Source organism: Chrysoperla carnea, chromosome 4 (genome assembly GCF_905475395.1).
Source record: "Chrysoperla carnea chromosome 4, inChrCarn1.1, whole genome shotgun sequence".
NCBI classification, from domain to species: domain Eukaryota; kingdom Metazoa; phylum Arthropoda; class Insecta; order Neuroptera; family Chrysopidae; genus Chrysoperla; species Chrysoperla carnea.
In genome coordinates this window covers 53,419,562-53,438,465 of record NC_058340.1, presented here as the reverse complement: position 1 = coordinate 53,438,465, position 18,904 = coordinate 53,419,562, and the positions used below count along the sequence as shown (strand labels likewise).

General features: G+C 28.0%; 3 protein-coding genes across 5 annotated transcripts in view; 1 reads left to right on the top strand and 2 right to left on the bottom strand.

The window, feature by feature from the left end:
• LOC123298081 (zinc finger protein 2-like) overlaps positions 1–7,798 on the bottom strand; it is a 90,209-nt gene extending 82,411 nt beyond the window's left edge. Inside the window, exons 1-3 of one of the 3 annotated variants that reach the window (XM_044879983.1) lie at positions 7,448–7,798; positions 6,983–7,312; positions 5,360–5,529 (exon numbers count right to left, since the gene is read on the bottom strand). In XM_044879983.1, the coding sequence (XP_044735918.1) occupies positions 5,360–5,529; positions 6,983–7,312; positions 7,448–7,582 (635 nt within the window). In that variant the 5' untranslated portion in view covers positions 7,583–7,798. The remainder of the gene's footprint in view (positions 1–5,359; positions 5,530–6,982; positions 7,313–7,447) is intronic. The other 2 variants (XM_044879984.1, XM_044879982.1) reach the window with 2 other exon arrangements.
• Positions 7,799–9,065: 1,267 nt separating this feature from the next.
• Positions 9,066–11,172, top strand: LOC123298099 (deoxycytidylate deaminase). The gene is made up of 4 exons (XM_044880004.1): positions 9,066–9,290; positions 9,351–9,604; positions 9,686–9,899; positions 10,861–11,172. Exons 1-4 carry the CDS (start codon positions 9,202–9,204, stop codon positions 10,952–10,954), a joined length of 651 nt encoding a protein of 216 aa, XP_044735939.1. The 5' UTR covers positions 9,066–9,201; the 3' UTR covers positions 10,955–11,172.
• Positions 11,173–15,752: 4,580 nt separating this feature from the next.
• Positions 15,753–18,904, bottom strand: part of LOC123298078 (N-alpha-acetyltransferase 15, NatA auxiliary subunit) — a 103,053-nt gene continuing 99,901 nt past the window's right edge. Inside the window, exons 8-11 of the mRNA XM_044879980.1 lie at positions 18,549–18,742; positions 17,236–17,344; positions 16,661–17,004; positions 15,753–16,139 (exon numbers count right to left, since the gene is read on the bottom strand). Of these exons, the coding sequence (XP_044735915.1) occupies positions 15,924–16,139; positions 16,661–17,004; positions 17,236–17,344; positions 18,549–18,742 (863 nt within the window). The 3' untranslated portion in view covers positions 15,753–15,923. The remainder of the gene's footprint in view (positions 16,140–16,660; positions 17,005–17,235; positions 17,345–18,548; positions 18,743–18,904) is intronic.

The following is an 18,904-nucleotide window of genomic DNA, read 5'->3' as shown; positions in this document are numbered from 1 at the left end:
ATTGTTATGATTTAATGCTGATCTTGAATGTTAATCGAAATCAAAACTTGAGTTGGTAAACTATTCAAAAAATTGTTCATAAAAAAGAAAGATTCAGTTCAGCATTACTTTAACCCCCGTTTAATTCATACCTCTCCTTTCCACCAAACAAAAACCTGGTAACGATATATAAAAGGTACATCACGAAAAATGATATGCATTTTTTTCATAGAAATTTTTGTCCAAGAATTTTTATATCTCAAATCCTGAATTTAATGTTACTTTATAGATTTACAAAATATAAAATTATAACAAGCTACCTTTTTTTATTGAATTATCTTGCTGACGCAGAGATAGGGGAATATGTTTTTATTAGTTTTATAAAATCTATAGGAAACTGCTTATTATTGGTTAAATTGGAAGATTGAAGAAAACATTTTCCCAAAGTTTTTAAAAAAATCACCGGGTACCAAAATCTATACGAAAAGCATTTTGGAATCGCATGAATATATTATTATGTTGACTAGTGTATTTAAAAGATTTTTGATGTGTAACATCTTTCCGCCATGTTGTTACATATTTTTGTGTTCGTAATTTTGTAAAAAGGGGCGGATATGTGTAAACGAAAAAACGGAAACCTATTTCACGGATAATTTTATTTTTCTCTAATATTTCTAACTTTTAAACATTTACCAAGCTAATTAAATTTTGACTTCACATATATCTCATCTCAATTTCATAGTAGGATAATATGTCAGATGTTACGTTACACCACATCATACGTGTCTACTGTAAGGCTCGCTCATTTTATTTTATTTTTTCCATAACTTTATGCATATCATTTTTAGTGGGATCGATCATCGATATATGAACCTATAGATTATGTCCAAATAGTTGTATAAAATTAAGCAACTAAAATGTCTAAAATATAAGAATGTCTAATACATTTATATTTGAATAAAAAACAGCAATGAAGATAATGATTGCTTGCATTTGTTTTTTTGTTGTAATTAAGATATATGTAAAATATATATTTGATATATTTATATAAATAATAAAAATACTAATAAATATAGATGATATTAATGAATTGAATTGAATTGAATTTGAATGGATTGTTAATTTAATACTGATAAATGATTTCATCATTATAGTCATCATCACAATCATTATGTGAATTAGAATTAGAACGATTTTCAAATGATCAAGGATGTTTTTTCATATGTGTTAACATAATAGTTCGTGTAACAAATCCTTTATTACAAATATTGCATGTATACGGTCGTTCACCAGAATGATAACGTCTGTGAACTGTTAATGTTGATGCTTGTGTGAATGATTTACCACATGTCGGACATATATACGGTTTTAGACCACTATGTATCCGTTGATGTACTTGTAAATATTTTTTATGTGAAAATGCTTTGTTACATATCTCACAATGTAAATTTTTTTCACCACAATGCGTTTGTTTATGACAACTTAAACTTTCACGTGTTGCTAATTCTTTGCCGCATATGTCACATGGAAATTTTGTTTTATTATTGTCAGACGTTTTATGTGATTTTGTATGATGATTGTACGAGTTACGTGTTGCAAATCGTAATTCACATTGACTACAAGCAAATGGTAAACTTGTATCAATTAAAGATGGCGTTGGTGTTTGTGTTATGTTATTTATTAAATCATTATTACTATTGTTACTGCTGCATTCGATATGATAACTAGTCTTATGACGTTCCAATAATTTTTTATATCTAAACGAAGCCGAACACTGATCACAACTAAATGGTTTGATTTCAATATGTATTGCACTATGCATTTTTAAATGATGTGATGTTAAAAACGCCTTAAAACATATCTCACATTTAAATTTACGCTCTTCATGTGCTGATTTTTTATGATATTGCAATTTAAAATTCGTTTCAAATTGTTCCTTACAAACAGAACACTCATATTTGCCATCTGGTGTTAATGATTTACGTTTTGCAATCTCAGCTAATTCTTTTTTCTCTTTAGCCGTTAAACGATGATGTGCTGTTTCCATATTTTTTAAACTTTGAAATGATTCGGTAAAACTGGCGTTTGAATGTAAGGATGCATCATCTGTATAACATACTGGTGAGGTTGCTGTTGCATCTGTGAAACTTTGATGTGATATACTGTCCATTTGAAACGATGATTCCGTGTAATCATAGGATTCATCTTTTGAATGTATACACGACGATGCGTCATCATACATATCTGAGTTATAATGAGAGTATGAATGATTGTTTGATATGTGTATTAATGGATTAAATAGACGTGATGAGGACTCATTGCTATAAGAGAGCGTTGAGTAGATTCGATCATGATTTCTGTAAAACGAATGTGCTGATTTTATCAATTGCATTTTCTTAAATTCTAATCAATTTATTTCATTCATCAGGAAAATTAAGGTAAAAATTCATCGAAATAACTTCCTCAATTCTGCTTGAATAACATCTACAATAAACCATTTTGTTGGTTTTGATTTTCTGAGATAAATTTTTTTAAACCTCCACACAAGTCAGAGTTGGGGTCTAGGTAATATTTTGATTTACAAATATTTTCAAAAACTAAAACATTTATGGCAAATTATATTTTGTCATTAACCCACAAAACTACGTTCTCCGTTTTCGCGATATTATAGAAGTTGAGAAAAGCAAATATATTTTTAAGCTTGAAAAAAAGCGCTTTTAAGCTTGATGGTCATTGAGACTTGAGATGAAAGGAATCACTTTTCTATAACCAAAAAACTTTTGAATAGAGATTTTTCTCCTAAAAACAAAAGTTATATGAAATTGTTTTCAAAATAGAACATTTCCATAACGAAATGAGACGGTTGAAAATTTTTTAGATATTGTTGAGATAAAATATAGATTTATCAAAGGATATCCCCAAAACAATTTTCGAAAACAGCAAGAGAACAAAACCTATATTGCTCATAAAACAGATTAACTCAATAATTTAAACCCAAAATTTTCATTAGATATCTACCAAGACCATTTTTTTACGGTTAAAAAGAAAAAAAATATTAATAATTTTTCATTTCAATATTTCAAATCACAAAATTGAGTTTTTAGTGTTTCTTTGTCTTTATATTTGTAAATCATATTACTTCAAAACCCGTCAATCTTTACGTTTAGTTGCAGAAATTTAATTGAACTTTCTTCTAGAAGATATAAAACGAATAAGATAGCGAAATATATATGTTTACACAGCCAGAATCAACGAAGCTCCATCGCTTTCCCCTCATTTTCCTGATTATATATACAATTTTAAATATATAAGAGCAGGCAGTACGCAGCGGCGAGGACGCGTGAGGACCTCTGGCCACTGCGTACCGCCGACCCAATATGGGTAACACATACCTGCAACGGTAATTGAGCCTCGCATATGTGCCAGAGGTCTCCACTGCATCTTGCCAACACTTCACTTCACAAACACACAATATACAATCAAATATACAAAATAAATAAAAAAAATCTCGAATAATCACCAACTTTTTAGAAAAGAAATAAAATCAACACATAGCAACACTAGAAAACTATTTTTAAAATATCTTCCAACAAAATATTCCAAAACGGAAAAAAACAAATTTTTTTTGTACCGTTCATCATAATCATCAATTTATAGACAAATTTTTGATATAAATAATAAAATATATTTCGTTATTTTAAATTTAGAAAATGTATTAAAAAAATATATGAAAATAAATAAAATTCTTTGTAAAAACATTAAAAATTTCTACGCTTGTTTGAACTTAGAAAAACGTAACATATAATATAAAGTGATAAAAATTTATGCAAGGGCCATTTTATATGTATATATTCAAAAAAATTTATTACTCTCTAAATATTTGTTAAGTAAGTCGTAAAGTAAATATTTTAAACAATATAAATTCTAAGTATATTCGAGGGTCAAAGAAACGGTTTAATTAATTGATGAACAAAACAATTATTTTTGGACATATCTATTAAATTACTGCTTTGAGTCGAAAAATTATTCTGATCGCAATTTACAGCAGTGAAAAAGAATTGAACTGAAAGTTGAAAAATGCCGTATGGATTTCACATAACTCTGAATTAATTATAAATTTTTTGACAAAATTTAACTTTTCCTTATCTAAAATATTCAGAATATGTCCGGCTTAAATAGCGAAACTTAAATTATATATACCCTATATTTAGGACCTCAAAACAAGTTACAATTTTTTTGATCGAAGTTTGTTTTGAAACGATCAAGAGATAACGAGCTGTTAAGTTTTAGAACTGTAGGAGATAATACTGAAATAGTCTAAGTTGAACTTGTTAATTGCTTTACAGTAGTAACCAAAAATTAATTTTGGTTACTGTACAACAAAAGAGCAGCTTAGATTATTTCCATATTATTCTTCTATGATTATATAACTTAACATGTTATCTTTTGAACGAAACGTTTCCGGCTAGGTTCTAGAAGAAGTTGCTGATTTTGAGGTCATAAATATGTATTTTCAATTTATTTAACATAACCTGGAAACAACCTGTATAACAATCAGAATAAAATTCGCTTTAAATTGTAAATAACAGAAATAAGGCTTTTGATTCCACTTGATATTTTGAAAGTTTGTAAAAATGCTTTTATGAATGATTTCAATTAGACCAATACACACATTTAACATATTTATGAAAAAAAGAATTTTTAATTCAACAATTTTTGGAAATTAATAATAAATTTTATCACTGCCTCCTAACGAAGATTCGACATAAGGGTATATTTACAGATCTATATCTTTCATATAATGTAAAACTCGTAAAAATATTAGAATGACATGAAATTATCAAAGAAGTCTATCTTAAAGTCATACAAATTAAAATTTTGATTGAGTTATTACATTTTTATTGAATACTAAAATGTTTTTCGCTTTGTTGACTAACTTAAAATCAATTATCCTAAAACTCACCTGTTTAAATATTTATATAAAAAAAAACCTATCATATTTATTTATAGTTCAAAAAAAATTTAGTTTAAATTCAATTCATCTCAATTTAGTATAAATTCATTTTTATATAAATTTAATAATCAGACCTAATAATTTTAAAAAATTCAAAAAATATACTAATAAAACTAATATCTTTTTATTTTCTATTTCATAATTAATATAAGTTAAAATAAATTTTAGCTCAATATCGTTATCATTAAACTACCAGTAAATGGAAATCTAACTATCTGATCTGCTTTCTTGAAAGTTAAAGAAAAAAATATAAATTTAAAAGTATCGATTAAAAAGTATAAATTAGTCAACAAAGTATGGAATAGAAATCATTTAAAATATTTACTTTAATTTGACCATAATAATAAAAAATTTTATGACACTTACCCAGGGCCACCGGCATCTGTGCCAGAATTTGTTGATGTTACTGCTCCTTTTTGTAATCCGGATGGACCTGCTTCACCATGTTCTTCCGAATCTAATCCCACGTTCGCATAGGTTGAATCTTCCATGGATTCATTATTATCATGAAAGTCGTTATCAGAGTCATTCTCTTCCTAAAAATTACAGGTTGTATGTTAATTTATTATGCCTAACCCCTTGCTAACTAGCATATTTCTTAGATTTACATTCTCATTCTTGCGGAAAACTGATAAAAAGAAGATGTGGTAAACCAAAAGAAAAAGACTAAGTCGATCAATCTCGAAATTAATTGTTTTGTGTTTCAAAGTTTGTAAATCGTACTTTTCCTGCTATTTTAATTCCCTATGTTTTAACCCTCAATGCTATGTGTGTGTGTTTGTCTATCTGTAGCATCGCAGCTCCTAAACGGATTAACCGATTTTTTTTTTTTTTTTTTTTTTTTTTGTTTAGTTTGAAAGGTACATTCAATTACCTTTCAAACTAAACAAAAAAAAAAAAAATTGAATGGAAAGTGTTTTTAGCTATGTTTAAAGTGCGAGTTTAGGGTTACGTACGCGAAACAACTAAAAAAGAGGCGATATCTTCAAAATCGGTTCAGTTTGGAGAGAACTGTAAGGAATAAAGTAATTTAATGAAGAATGTTCGTTCTTAGCTATGTTTCATATGCGAATTATGGGTTCCGTACCCAAGACATTCATTGGAGTCTTTTAACTGTTGTAAATTTTTCTAAAGCTATGAAAGCTTAAAGGTTGTAAAATTTGTTGCATTGTGGATAAAACAATGATTCCTTCATGAATGGCTATGATCATCTCGGTAACACTCCGATAATGATAGAATCGGTAACGATTGGGTAGATTTGAGCTGTTGGTTTATTAACCCTAATTTTAACCAACCCCATTCAATTATATTAAAGGGGGGGGGGTTAATTAAATAAGGGTAAATATACAATCTTACTCCGAAAACAATGGCAAATAAATGGGAGTAAAAATGATTTGGAGATTTCTTGGAATTTACATATTTGGAATTAAGCTTTTACCTATAAAGTTTTAAGCCGAAATGTCCCCAAAAAATTATACTGCTGTATGGGAATCCCCAAATTTTTCAATTTTGCCAAAATTTGAAAACTGTTTAATAAACGTGTTTTTTGTTACTCTCGTAAGCAGATAAGGCCTATTTAGCTAAGCCTGTGTTAAGAATGAAATATGAGTGAAACTGGGCTCTAAACTATCCATAATTTTTATCTTAATGGGTAAATTAGGATTCAAGAAGTTTATGCTACAAAAGAGTACGGCATACGTCTTACAAAACAAAAAAAAACTTCAAATTTTGAAAGAAAGGTTTTAAGGATCGTAGCAGCGACTATATTTTTTATGTGGTCAAACTGATTATTTTAAATAAGCCAATAACAGTTTTCGAGTTGTTTTTTTTTTTTAAATAAATACCTATTGTGGAATTTAAAATTTTGAAAAATAAATTTAAATCGATATTGAAAATTTGATAAATCAAAATATAAAACAACAACATTTAAAAAAAAGAAAAGAGTTAAGGGTACACAATGAATAAAACTTAAATATTAAAAGTCCTTACCTTTGTAAATGCATCTAAGTCCATATCCTCCCCAGGCCCACTATCCGATGCGGCAATGGCTGCAGCGGCCGCCTGTCGAACATGTTGTGCAGCTTTTCTTCTTGCATTCCTCCTAGGCCGCTTACTGGGACTTTCATAATTATCTTTTTCTCTTTTAATTTTACCACTAACAACATTTTCAGACTTTGTAGGGGGTTCTTCAGGTAAGCCTAGCCATTGTCTTAGCTGTTTTTCAGCATTGATACTAGTATTCCAAAAATTATACTGCTGATCTAACTTATAACTACATTCATCACAAATTCGCTTAGGTAAAGGGTCTTCTAATGAAACCTAAGAAATCAATAACCAAATTTAATTTAAATATATCTATTGAAAACTTAAAAAACTCGACATAAAATTACACAAAAAATAAGCTTTACAAAAAAAAAAAAGTTAACAAGAAAAATGGCGAAGTAAATGCATTACCTTGATAGGCAAACAAGCTGTTATTTTAATGTAAATTTGTTGTAAATCCCCTAATTCTTCAAATATTGGAGTGTTTACTTGTTCTTTCACTAAACACAGTCTACAAAAATCTGAACAATCAACACTCTCAGCCATTTTAATTAAATATATTCCTTATAATATACATGAAGACGCCCTAAATGTTTCACCCGCTGATATTTCTTCAACTTCGCGTACGTACATGGAACGCCAAAGAATCAATGCAACATATTTCATGCGCATGTGTATATTATACAGTATGCGCGCTACATTTATTTATTGACTAGTAAACAATTTAAAAATTATTAGTTAAAAAGATCACTAATTTTATAATATTCTTTAATAGCTTGTTTATTAAAAAATATTCTTAGCACAAAATCACTTAAATAATTAGTTCACAGACATATAAATATCATTCGATTTAAGTTGTTTTGATTTGATTTTGAATTATCACAATTTAAATCATTAAATTCGGCAAATTTCTTAATGCACGCTAAACGATGCAGAATCGAAAGACCACAGCCAGACAACTGCATTTAGATTTATGATGGTATCTATGGTACCAAACGGAAGTTAAAATGTAGTTTTCATTGATTGCTTTTTTATAGTTAATTTAATTTTCCTTTAAGTAAATTACTATTTAAAAACCAATTTAATAATTATATATTCGGCAATTTGGAAGTTTATGAACACGAAGGTTGCAGTTACAAATATAATTGAGTAAAAAAACCATTCAAAAATTTTGGATATACTAAAAATTTTTGAAAATTTTTTTTATTGTAAATTTTTACGTAAAAATTATAAATTAAATACACTCAATAATCGGGCAACTTTTTATCCGAAAAGTCGACTAATAGAAGTAGATAACTAATAGGAGACAATAGGGTGTAAAACAGTAGTTTTCGGTATATGTATTCATATCCGGATCAAACAATGTATCATCTATGACCCGAATGTTATCTTCTAAACCCAAACCCAATCCCCAAACGAATTATCTAATTGTAAGTTCAATAATTGATATACCATATCATAAAAATGTAAATCTATAATTTTAACTTTTTTTCGATTTATTTAAGAAATATTATAGCTTGCTATTCTTGAACACAAAGCTTTTTGGATATGGTAGCTCAATACATGTTAAGTTGGAAAGGAGTATTATGGGTTGAGTTTTTATTTAAATATTTATAATCTATAAACTCTTGCAATTTTGATTTTTTATGTTCTTTTTTCTATTGGAATCGAGACCAAAAAAGTTATAAGATTTTTATATTAGCAAAATTGATTTTTTTTATAACGCGTTTACTCCTAAAACAATTTTATAAATAATAAGGCTGAATTTACAGAGCTGTTTGCAATTTATTATTACAAGAAAAATCTTAAGTCGTTTGGTACCATAATTCGCTTAATTTCCTCCGAAGGACATGGAAGCTATCTATTGATTTTAAAAATTTTAAGAAAAATGTTTATTATGTTATAGCTAAGAGACTTTTGGAACAATCTGTATATTTGGTAGAAAATTTTTGGTATTTTGTCACAAAGGTTGGTAATCAATATAGATTAAACAACGCATGATTGGCAATACTGGAAATACTGATGAAATTTTGAAAATACTTTTCACTTTTGAAAGATAAAAATACTTATTTTATTTTATAGACTGACAATTGATATTGTAATAATAATAATTCTAGTTTTTATTAGATCACATATTTAAAATTTTAAATGTCTAAATTTTGATTATGGAAAGCAATAATTCAAATGGTGGTGATAATAATGATTTATTATCACAAGAATGTGCAAAACTTCGAATAGCAGACAAATTAACAAGGTAGATCAAAAATTTTTTAAATAAATATTACGTTAGTTAAAAAATTGTTTTTAATTTAAGTTGTGATGAAGCACCACGTGATGTAAATCGTAAACGAACAAATTACATAGATTACGATGAATATTTTATGGCGACAGCTTTTTTAAGTGCAATGCGAAGTAAAGATCCCGTTACTCAAGTTGGAGCGTGTATTGTAAATAATGATAAGAAGATTGTTGGAATTGGTTATAATGGTATGCCCAATGGTTGTAGTGATGATGAATTTCCATGGGCTAAAGATTCTAGTGATATTTTAGAAACGAAATTTGTATATGGTAAGTTATGTTACAGACTGATTGTACGGCCACTCTACAACATTCGATTTAATTTTAAATATATATTAATTATAATTTTAGTATGTCATGCTGAATTAAATGCAATTTTAAATAAAAATACAGCGGATATTAAAAATTGTACTATGTATGTAGCTTTATTTCCATGTAATGAGTGTGCTAAAGCGATTATTCAATCTGGGATCAAAGAAGTGGTTTATATGTCAGATAAACACGCTCATAAACCTAAAACAGTTGCTGCAAAAAGAATGTTCAATGCTGCTCAAGTTAAATACAGGTAATTCAGATTATTATTAATAAACAAATATCATTTTAAGTATACTTACCTAAGTTATATAGTATGTGTCCCCGGATAGAGGTAACTATACTTGTAAATTTCCTTATTTTGAATTTTAAGAAAAAAAGTCATTCTTTATAAGAACTTCTAAATAATGTATAGGGTAGCCAAAAGTTTGGTATCATTATTATTTTCTTTTTTGGGTAGACTACCTTCGTTATTAAAAGTTAACAAAATGTTACCAAAAAAAGTTACTCGAAATTAACAATTATGACTCTACAAAATATCAAGAAGATCTTTCCAACTTTGACAATTCCATTCTTATTGAATGTTTATCCGAGAAAATAAATTTTCTTTTTAATTTTCAAAACTAGTCCACAAAAAATTACACTCTCGGATAGTACATGTTAATTGATTTATTATTATTTCCTTTCTTACTTTTTTTTTTAGTACACGGATCTTCTTGATATTTTGTATAGAGTCATAATTTTTAACTGCGAGTAACTTTTCTTAGTAATATTTCGCCAACTTATAAAAAAGAAGGGTAGTTTTCCAAAAACAGCTTGGACGACAAATACTTAGTTTTCCTAGTTATTGAAATAACTATGTCTCAACTCGAAGTCGACAAAAATTCATCCTTATACTTAGTTTTCCGTTTTTGTGCCAAGAAGTGGAATTTTAGGAATGACACGATTTTTGGAATACGTGACAGAATTCGTGTAATCTGACATCGTATTCGTATTCAGTGATCATAAATACCTACAAGATGACAATTTTAAGCCAAAAAAAGCATTAAAAAAATTTGGGGTACAAATACCCCCCCACAGGGATCCTATTCTCCCTTATGAGTAGGTTAGTTGGCTGAATGTTCCTTGGGGTCCTACAATCACGTATCTACAAACACGGTGTACTTATACCAGTTATACAGAATGCTTACTATCATAATTTTTTTGGTTTTCAGACAATATACACCTAAAAGAAACGAAATTTTAATAAATTTTAATGAAATTAATTGGAATCAAAATCCACCTAGTCCATCCAAACAAGGTTCATAACGTTTATAAGTGGAAGGTTTATAAATTTAAATTTAACGATACTGAGGTTCACAATAACACATGTAAATGGAGGTGCACAGTAAAAAAATTTAATGAACCAAGGTGCTCAGTCAAATTACAGAACTTTACCAAGACGCCTTTATAGACCGATTTAATTATGACTTTTTTAATCTTGTAAATAGTAAAATATACAATCAATATAGGTTTTATCGCGTGTAGACTGAAAGTTTTTAATAAAACTTTATTACCAAAAAAATATTATTAAATAAATTATTTTATATTTGAAAATGTTTTATTTATATATTAAATACACGACTTTCCATTTCCTACCACAATTAATGATAATTCATGAACTATATTATTGTTATATAGTTTTAAAAAACAGTTTTAAAATCCACAGTAAGTTCCCAACTGATTTAGTAAGCTATGTGCCAACGGTACTTTTAGGTCCATGGCTTAAATTTTGAAGCAATTAATATATAGTTGATTGCCCGTACGTTTATGTAGAATTTTTGTAATGGATATGTCAATCGGTTGATAAAAAAAGACAATACGTGTACTTCTCGGTCTGTCGCTGTCATTTTTTACCATTTAAAATTTTTTTAACTCTCAAATAAATTTGAGGGAATAAAATTCTCAAGGATTGTCTAAGTGGTACTATAACGTCTCAAATAATTTGTTCACCACGGATACCGGAAGTTAAAAATATTTTTTGATTTTCCGAAGCTCTGCGGGTTCAGAAACAATTTCTCTGTATTTACTTATAATATTTACCATTTGAAGAAAAGCAACGAACTTTGAGCCATCACTGGATGCGAAAGAATAATTATTATCACTCTAGATCCGCCATGGAAGGCGGTACCGCAAGCACACATTGTGGAAATTCTTTTACATGGTTTAAAATGTTTCTCAAACTCAATATAGACAGACGTATCGTAAATCCTTGAGATTTGATTATTTTTATTGAATGACTTAAGAAAAGTGATAATATTTTACATGTTTTCTTAATTTAGAAATTAATAATATTACGTTTCAATTGACTTATCACAGTTCTATTTGTAGGCTGTATTTTTTAGAACTATATATACGCTTTACTATTTTAAAAACAGTTAGGCTAGGAAAGTATTTATTAAGAGCAATAACGTAACAAATGTACCGCTTCCATACACTTATTCGCCATAAATAACTGTCTTTACAGACCACTTTTCTTTATTTTCAATAAATTGAATTCTTGCAGGAAGAGGGTGAGGTTCTATGAAATAGCTAATGTTCGTAAATAGGAAAAGTTAAAGAAAATTTATATTGAAAAAGTTATCTCCACTAATTATATAAAGAAGAAATATTTGACTTTTCCCGTTAAAACGGTATATCTACCGTGTTTTGTTCATTATACCGTTTTTTTGTTGTAATACTTTCGACGGATATTTTGAATTAAATTCTAAACAATTTTTGTAATTTTATAGCATTAAATTTGTGAATTTAAGTAAAAGTACAGAGTCTACCTTTTTTTTCGCAAAGGACAATGGTTAGATATGTTTCCAAAGTGCAACAGTTTTTGTACAGTTCGCTTTTTATTTGTAAAAAGGAAAAAATTTAACTAATTCAAGAATCGTCCATTTTCGACCCCCCTTTATGTGGTCAAATTTTTTGAAAATAAGATAAGTACGCACAGCGGTACATAATCAGATGTTTATATCAAATATTTGCGGTATCTTTTCAATTCTCCATAGATAGTTCTAAAAAATACAACTTGTATACAAGATGACTCAAATTAATTTTTGTATTTAAATACTTTGAAATTTTTGTGTTTTTGTGGTGAACTTTGATTTGATCTTGAAGTTAATTTTCAACACAGAATTTTATTTGTTGAAACTTGTTTAATTCGAACATATTATCATTTAATGTAGATTTATGAAGACGGCAGATGTATTTAGAACACAGTCATATCGTTTACTCTCCCCCCACTGCAGATTTTGCTCTACTATCCAATTATACTCAAATCTTAGCAATAAAACAAATTTTATTGTGGTGAATTTTTTAAGGAAGCATCTTTCAACCTAACATTTTAAATTGAGACATCGCGTAAATATTTTATAGAATGATCAAATAATTTGTAGAAATGTTTTACTTCTTAGCATCGAAAATAGAATGAAATGAGAAATGCTGTTGAAATTGGATATATTTTACGATATTGCTTTATGTGATGTCCGAAAAAAGTTGGCACAGTGGTGGTAATTAAACTATTACAAAATGAAAACCATTAGAAATAATAAAATATGCAGTTCCTTGATAACTTCATTATGGGGTACTACAATAATGTTTTGTTTTCTTCAGCGAGACATATTTGTTCTAACAAGAATAGTTTATCACAATATTCATAATATTATAAAATATTAAGCTTCGGAGACAAATGATGACTGAAAAATTAGATACTCCCGAATAATATGCCCTTCCACTTGCCCAACAAACCCTTCCCCTTGCCTACATATCCAGCTCCCTCTTAGTGACGTTACAAACAGTTCGAACTTCGAATGCTCATGACTTGGTTAATAATCATTCTTAAGCGAGGCTCGTTAATTTATGCTCGAAGGGAGTAAGGCTGCACACTGATCCATCGGTTTCGTTATTGTATAATTTTTTTGAATAAATATTATAATTTGGAGTAATTTAAAAAAATTATGACGATGGAACTTTTTGAATAAATATTATAATTTGGAGTAATTTAAAAAAATTATGACGATGGAACATAAACTTTGTAAAGTTTGATTAATTATAATAAGCAATTTTATGGATACTGCGTTCTAAAACAAACGCTTTAATCTACATAAACTTGATTTCGATCATGTGTGTTGGATTTTTAAAATAATTAATAATAATTTAAAATAGTTATTATAGCTTACTATTTTAAAATTCCTACACACACTATCGATATTGAATTTATTTATGAGTTTTTTGTAGAATGATGTGTTTATTTGAAACAGAGAGATACAGTAATAAAAATAAAACGGATAAATTGTTTAATAAGAACAGTTGGAAAAATGTGTATTTTAAATATTTATTATTATATACACTAAAAAGAAAATTTCAATAGGATACCTTAGGTAAATTTAAAATTCGTTTGGTGTAGTGTTTAATAACAAAAATGTTCTATAAATATTTATTATGTATATACATTAAAAATAAATCGCAAACAATCAAAAATTTAAAAATTATTTTGTTTATGTTTTTTTTTGATAGGTAACCAAAGTTCTAAACATTGAATTGAAAATGTCCCAATATAAATTGTTAAGATTTGAATAATGGATCTGTCCCCAAAATGTTAACTAAGTTTAAAAAAAAATTACTTTATTCTATGCATTATTTACGATATGGTCAACCATTAGAAATCGATTTACTGAGCCATAGGTCAGTCATATGGGTTCCTCGCAAATCTTTTTCTTTCAGACTTAGGTTTTTCGATGCATGCACTTTATTATTTTTTTTCTGAAAAGAAATAATAATAGTAAGACATCAAATACCAAAATATTATAATAAATATGTTTTGATGATTGCCAAGATCAAATCAATGTGAGATTAGCGCATTTCACTAATCTTATATTTCGTCTTTCGCAATACAAAAACTTCTTTTTATAAGTTACGAGGGAAAATAGTTTAAATAGAGTATTTATGTCAAAATTATAAAAATTTCTGAACAAATCTATAATTGTGTTATATTGAACATTCTACTTTCGGGAATAGGTTAAGTTAGGTTATATTGGCTGTCTACAAAGGACACACTTAGGCTATAGAGCCCATTGTGATACCATATATGTGTTTTACCACCTTTTCGGCTGATTATTTCATTTATTTTGAGAGGCGGAGTGCACCCGCTTCATGCATATACCATGCATTACACCAGCCCATCACAAATTTTAAGACAAAACTTTAGTATTTAATTTTCTCCAAACTATAAAAGATAAAGAGTTCAAAAATAGATAACTTCGACTAGTGAAATTTCTAGAAAAAACTTTCGAAGACATTGATATACAACACTGACTATACAGGGTATTTCAACAATTACCTCAGTCAATTGTTTATTTTCACTTGATATTTATAAAAAGGTTTCACATTTAATAAGATTTACTTATTCAATTATGCTTCAGAAGAAAAGTAGTACCCTTTTATTTTGATGCTCCTGTACAAGGCAACAATTCGAAAAAATCGCGAACTGAACTTTTCTTTAACAAAACTCAAAATAAAAGTACCAATAACTCAAATCGATCAAGCCGTTTCGAAGGAATTTAAACACAAACGTCGTGACACAAGATTTTTATATATTAGATGAACCTAAGTCCCATTTGTTAATGTGTTATCGAAGGCAAATAATTTAATATTTCTTTATAAACAAAATTATAAATTCGAAACAATTAAATTTTTTAAAGCTTTAATAACGCACTTTCATAGATTCTACGATTATTTTCACCTGATGAAACTGGTTTGACAATTACATTCGTCACAAAAACTTAAATTTACACTTAAAACCTCTTACTATTTCTTTCACTTCAAAAGGAGGTAGAGAAGTAGAATTTATGGAAATTCAACTTTAATTTGGATGTGTGTAAATAATGCCTTAGTGCTTTGAAGGGGTTATCATATACTTCACCAACATAAAAAGCAAAAATGTCTTTAGAAAATAAAAAAAATTTGTCCTAAAAATACTTAAAGAAATCGTGGACAGACCCATTAAACATGTTTTTTTTTTTTTTTTTTTTTTTCTTAAATTAAAAAAGAAAAGAAAAATGAAAATATAACAAATAAATCGATCTTAATGTATTCGTTATGAACTAACTCATTTTATTAAAATGTCAATAGGGACAATTTTTTTTTTGTATTTTATAAAGAATCATCAATCATCAATAATATTATTATTATTATTATTATAGTTTCTGGGGGCAGATTATTTAATTATTAACTGTGTACATTTTATATATCAGTTGGTAGTAATGCTTTTAGTTTTTGATTCTTGCGATTGCTGTTGCTGCTGTTGTTGTTTTTGATTATTTCCAGATTGATTTATGCTCTTGTTATTTTGGAATACAGCCGCATGGGGAAATAATGCATTGCATTTTGTTTTGAATTCTTCAATTTTATTTGGGCATTGTCCAAAATCACCATTCTGCAAGGATTGAAATACCTCCACACAAGTCTAAAACAAAATTAATATATTTGTTATACTATCATTACGTTTTAGATTCTCGAATTGATTATCTAAATTACATATTTCTTATAATATATTTATTTAAAAATGTAGGGCTCTAGGTAACCTATTCTTTGATATCCTCCTAAAATAAAAATCCCTTACTTTCCTGAAGAAAAAACTCTTAGCGTAGTTACAGGACTAGGTATTGGTTAACTAAGTACTCATACCCAGTAAAATATAAATCTCCACCACAGGATAAATTTTGCGCCACTTGCACCTTTCCGGAGACAGGATCAACGAAATAGGACAATCAATACAGGTTCACTGGAAACTGAGACAAGTTAGTAAAAGTTTTCCTGTTTTTAAGTGCACACAAACCTGATTTTTCAAACAACAATAAGAAAGCAGAGGGGCAAATTTTCAGGGCAATGAATGAAAAATTATCATGTTTTTTCTTTCCATAATGTTTAAAAAAAACATATACACCATAAAAAAAAGAATGATCGATAGTTCGATATCTTGCTTACCTTTAAATTAATATTTTGAATATTGTCACCTAATGCTGTTACTATATTTAAAGCTTTTTCTTGATTAGATGGATTTAAAAAATATAACATTTTCGCTCCATCTAACAATGCTGTTAAACAGTTTCGATGGGTATCAAGATAGTTACTATTTAATTCCACAGCCGTTTTACCATTAAACATTATTTGAACTTCTTTGGTGATTACTTCTTGTATAGCTGGATCGATTGAATCTTTTACTTTTTCAATGTATTGATGATAACGTATTAAACATGAATGCAATTTCGGATTATTCGGATCAATTCGGAACGCTCGTTTTATTGATTGTAACATAAGTAAAATTTTTTCTAAAATAAAAAAAAAAAATTAAATTCAAATAATTGTTTACAGCAGAGGAAGGTTGTTACACAGATTTCCTGCGAATCATACAAGCCGAGAAAGTAAATGGAGAAAACCCGATTGTTTCAATTTGACTTCAGTGGAAAAAATGGAAGGGTAAATTCTTTTTAATATGAAAATTCTCAGCCTGTACTAACTACCAGAGCAAAAATAAAAATTAAATTTTATAAATCGCTTACCTTTTCTATAATATATTTCAAAACCCATTAAATGAGTTTCTATTCTATTCGATGCTAATGTTTTTAAGGGAGTTAAAAATTTTATTGCTTGTTCTAAAGGATCTTCGACCTGTAAAGAAAAACAAACAAAATTATTTTTTTCAAACATTTCTATCATAAGAAGTGACGTACAGTAAGCTATGTACAAAAATTGTTTAATCAAAATTGATATATTCGCTCCGAGCGTGAATTTCGTTTCCATGACAACGATACACTACTTTAATTATAGAATTAATGGATGCATATATAATTGTGTGGATTGCATTGAAAACTTACATTTAAAATTTAATATTCTTGTTTCACAAATTTAAATAAATAATTACGATAATTAACATTTGAAAAATAATATTTGTACAATTTGATTTCTTATTTTCACAATTTTTAATGCATTAAGTTTAATTAATTAGTGTTTTTCAATCATTTTAATTTGACAGTTTCTATATCATTAACATGTAAATAATTGCAAATTAGTCATAACAGCCCACTTTATCTCCAAAATTTTTCACTTAAAGCGCTGGCATCGATTTTATTATCCCTACCATGACTACGCACACAACGAATAGGCAATTTTAAATACGCTCTTGTTTCACAATTGCTAATCTACTGTTAACATGGTACGAGAGGGATGCTAATTTTTCATTTGCTTCTATTTCTATTATGCTGGCGCTGATTTATATATTCAATAATTGCGTTGCTTTATTTCCATATGAATTTTAAGCTTGAATTTTTTTTCTATTTATTATAATACCATGAAGATTTTATGCATAATTTTGCTTTAAAATGTCTATACTTAAAGAATGTTAAACATTTTTTGGAACGTTTGGAGCCAAAACTTTGCTTTCTTTTTATATTTATTTTTGTCTCTGAATTAAAATATTTATTAAACAAGTGAAATAAAACATAGCTAAGAACACTCTCTATCTAATTACCTTTTAAACAAAAAAAAAAAAAAAAAACTGAATTTAAATAATATTAATAACAATAATATTAAGATTTAATTTGTAATTTGTATTTCATATCTGTAATAAAATTGCCTATAAATAAAAAGGAAGTCAATCACGCACTTAAATATTATTTCTCTAGCTTGTTTTTAGACACGGGGACCGCAGTGCGGAATCCGCATGGATCGAATTTATATAAGTATAAATTAGAAGAAACGAGTGCGTTTTTTATGACAGAGTACACGTTATCAAGGTTTTCGAATTTAATTTAAGTTACACATATCAATAGTAAAATTATCATTGGAAAAATGCTATATCTGTTTGAAAACTTACTCTACACAATTTTTCTGGAATTAATTCGTCTAATTGAGGAGCATCAGGCTCCGCGTCTGTTGTTTGTCGTGATTTATTATGTTGTTCACGTTTAACCTGCGCCTGCGCAGCTTGTTCTTTTTCAATTTCAGCTTTTCTTCTTGCTTTTCGTTGTTTATTACGTAGTTTTTTCAATTCAGATGGTGGCAAATTTTCTGTAAAAGAAGAAAACATTTCTTTTAGAAATCTAAAAAATATTTTTTTTTTAATTTTTGTGAAATAATATTGGGAAAATCACTAATGATGTCAATGTGGCAGCCATAAGCAGGCTTAAATCTTAAAATAAAAACAGAGGTCTGTGGAATGACTAGATCATA

Bases quoted from the DNA above. Each gene is read 5' to 3' on its own strand.
- LOC123298099 (XM_044880004.1), top strand. From the start codon at position 9,202: ATGGAAAGCAATAATTCAAATGGTGGTGATAATAATGATTTATTATCA. The intron at 9,291-9,350 runs GTAGATCAAAAA...TTTTAATTTAAG, and splicing joins ATAGCAGACAAATTAACAAG to TTGTGATGAAGCACCACGTG. The intron at 9,900-10,860 runs GTAATTCAGATT...TTTGGTTTTCAG, and splicing joins GCTGCTCAAGTTAAATACAG to ACAATATACACCTAAAAGAA.